Here is a 3,268-nt window from a genome sequence, read left to right on the forward strand (position 1 = left end):
ATTCTTTTTGCTTGGCATGAGAATAATGAACGGCCTCGAATTCGTGGGCTGCTAAATAAACTCAGTTAACTCCATAGAAAGGACAATAAGCTTATTTTATTTCATAAACTTCCTTATTTTTAGAACTAACGTTTTTTTTTTTTTTTGGTTAAAAATAGTCACACATATAAAATAATAATAATTTGTGTGCCAAAAGAAAAAAATATGATTATTTGTAGAAAAAAAAAATAATTTTCATGGCCATTGCGTAAATAAGCTTAGTTTATTACATAAAAAGGACAATCACATTTTTGTAGTTTTAGAAATTGATTACATGAACTTACTTATTATCAGAACCAACACTTTTTTTTTTTTTTGGGTTAAAAATAACCACACATGCTTCTATGAGATATATCAAAATGATAATTTATTGTGTTTAAAAAAAAACAAATTGTGTGATTATTTCTAGAAACAAAATAATTTTCATGACCATAACGTAAAATAAGCGTCGCCGTCAATGTTCCCTCAATCAGGATACACAATTGTCAAATTTGATCAAAATTAATTATACTATTAAATACGTATGAGATAAAAACAAACGTAACAAGTACTATCAAATCCAGACTCAAGACTCATTTTGTCAAATACATACTCTTATTTAAATGTACGAATTTAGAATTTCTTTTTCTTTCATGTGAAGTTGAAAAGGACCAGATTCCTCTAAAATATTGCCAAACAAAAAACCCAAAAAACAAAAAATAAAATTGCAATTCCTCGTATTTCTTTCTTGCACGCTTATCTTTCCATATCGGAGCGTAAAAATCACGCGACATAACTTGGCGCGTATATTACTCAACTCAAACAAAAAACGGTATAAACATAACCGTATATAAAAATCGTATAATACAAAATCTAAACTATATTTATATATATATATATATAGACTAACATATTCACTAACGCCGTCATTCACGTTCTACCATTATTTTTTTTAATTTTTCTATTTACATAAAATCAGAATTAAATCTACACTACGTCTTACACGTGTCTTCTCCCCACGCATGGGCCAGTTAATACTCAGCGAACGATCTATGAGACGGTGACGGCAACGGTGACGGCGGCATTGATGGAGGAGGAGCCCTCAAGTTTTCGAAATACTCCCTTATATCCACTCCACCACCAGACATTGCTTTCTCCGTTAAATCATTCTCCTCCCTGGACGGAATAAACGGCGGCCGCAACACATCCGTTAGTAGATCCCACCTCACGCCTTTGAAAAACACGTGCTCCTTGATCTCGCACGCGCCACGTAGATATCCCAGCCTCTTCACGGGATCCTTCTCCAGCAGCCGTTGTATCAAATCCGTCAAGGCCGTACGTTGCCCAACGAACTCCGGCGTTTTCATCAGGACGTTTCGAAACGTCTCCTTCCTATTCTTCCCCCGAAACGGCGTCGTCCCGTACAACATCTCGTACGTTAAGATTCCCAAAGCCCACCAATCAACAGCGAACTCGTGTCCGTCCCCACGTACTACTTCAGGTGACACGTACTCTTCGGTCCCGACAAACGAGTTGGACCGTTCCCCGTTGTCGAAACTCTGTTGCCGTCGACTCACTGGGCTGACCCGGGCCGATTTTGTCTTCTTCAACCCGGTTTTGTTCTCGGGTAAAGCGTGGAGCCATCGAGTTAAGATTCTACGGTGTCGTTTAGGATTCTCGGTAACTGGAAGTACCGGGAACTTATTATTATTAAGGGATTGTTTCTCGAAGGCGGTCTTCTTAACTAGGTTACGAGAGAGGTCGAAGTCGGTGAGAGTCACGTGACCCGACTGCCGAATCAAAATGTTTTCGGGTTTCAAATCTCTGTAAGCAATGCCCATGTTGTGGAGATGCTCGATGGCGCAAATGATTTCTGACAAGTAAAAGCGGATGACGGAAGGGGAGAAAACGCGGTCGTTTTGCTTGTAACGGAGGACGTTGAGGTCGCCACCGGGGCAATAAGGGACGGCCCAGGCGAGGAACTCGTCGGTTTCTAAAGATCCGAGAAGCTTCGGGAGAAACGGGTGGGAGAGCCGGGACAGGACCCGGATTTCCCAGCGGGCGCGTCTTTCAGCTTCGTGTTTTGCATGGAGGGTAGATTTGTCGACAACCTTGAGAGCGAACGGGCAGCGGGCAGTTGGGTCAGCTGCCCGGTCGTGGACTAAGAAGACCGTGCCCATCGCGCCTTTGCCGAGGATTTTTAGAGCTTTGAGGTTGTCGAGGTCTAAAGACGGCGTCGTCTGCGGCTGAGGTGGTGGAGTTGGCTCCATAATTTGAGAAAGAAAGAAAGAGAGAGAGAGAGAGAGAGAGAGAGAGAGAGATCAAGTGAGGTTTTCTTTTCAGAGAGACAGAGAGACACAAGGTTGGTTTTGGGCATAGGGGTTTGGCTTATATAGTTTGTTTTTCTGTTTCTGTTGCTTTTGTTTTTTTATGCTTTTGTTTTCAGTTTTTTTGTGTGTGTAGTGCCCTCTTTTTTTCTTTTTTCTTATTTATTTATTTATTTATTTTGTTGTTGCGGGTGAGATCAGAGATGTTTTAACTACGTTATGGGATAATAACACTGGGTCCTTGTAAGTTGAAATTATTATAGATAAGTGCATAGCTTTCATTTTCATTGCATATAAGTCCTTATTGTCAAATTATGATAACCGGGGTAAAATTCTCAATCGACGCATGAGAATCGAGTTCGAAAATTATATTTCTTATACTAATTTCATCTCAAGAGATTTGACGAATTGAGCACATTTGCATTTTATTTTGTAATTATTCTTAAAATTAATCAAATTAAGAGAGTATCGTTATCTTTTTCTTGTATATTTATTTACGTATAAATGTTCTAATTTAAGATCTCAAATCTGTTAAAATCCAAAAAAATTATTAAACCATATGAGAAAGCTACTAAACCATATGATTTAATAGTTTTTCTAGAATTTAACAAATATTTTTTTTTATCCTTAGAGCATATAGAATTCCAATAGTATAATTGGGGATCCTTAACTAGATTTTGACTTTATCTATCCTATAACCATATCAAGATAAATAATATTAATCTAGTCTATACATTTATTCGTGGCCTTAGGAAGTCGTATGAGGTGAAAATCTCATGTACAGTTTTGTAATAGTAATGAAAACCGTAATGTTACTACGGGTATCATTATCTAACAGTTTAAGTACAGTTGATATAGTTGGGGTGTAGTCAAAATATGAGTTTTTGGGGTAGAATTTGTGGTGTCAACCTAATTGATTTATC

The 3,268-nt window shown here is 38.0% G+C and overlaps 1 protein-coding gene across 1 annotated transcript; it reads right to left on the minus strand.

Annotated features, from left to right (window-relative positions):
• Positions 1-730: 730 nt before the first annotated feature.
• LOC18052882 (serine/threonine-protein kinase UCNL) lies at positions 731-2,360 on the minus strand. The gene has a single exon (XM_006445984.2). It carries the CDS (start codon positions 2,286-2,288, stop codon positions 1,050-1,052), a length of 1,239 nt encoding a protein of 412 aa, XP_006446047.1. The 5' UTR covers positions 2,289-2,360; the 3' UTR covers positions 731-1,049.
• Positions 2,361-3,268: the final 908 nt, after the last annotated feature.

The sequence above is a fragment of the Citrus clementina genome, unplaced genomic scaffold, assembly GCF_000493195.1.
Source record: "Citrus clementina cultivar Clemenules unplaced genomic scaffold, Citrus_clementina_v1.0 scaffold_2, whole genome shotgun sequence".
Lineage (NCBI taxonomy): Eukaryota > Viridiplantae > Streptophyta > Magnoliopsida > Sapindales > Rutaceae > Citrus > Citrus x clementina.

Excerpts from the sequence above, each read along its gene's own strand:
- LOC18052882 (XM_006445984.2), bottom strand. The coding sequence starts at position 2,288 with ATGGAGCCAACTCCACCACCTCAGCCGCAGACGACGCCGTCTTTAGAC.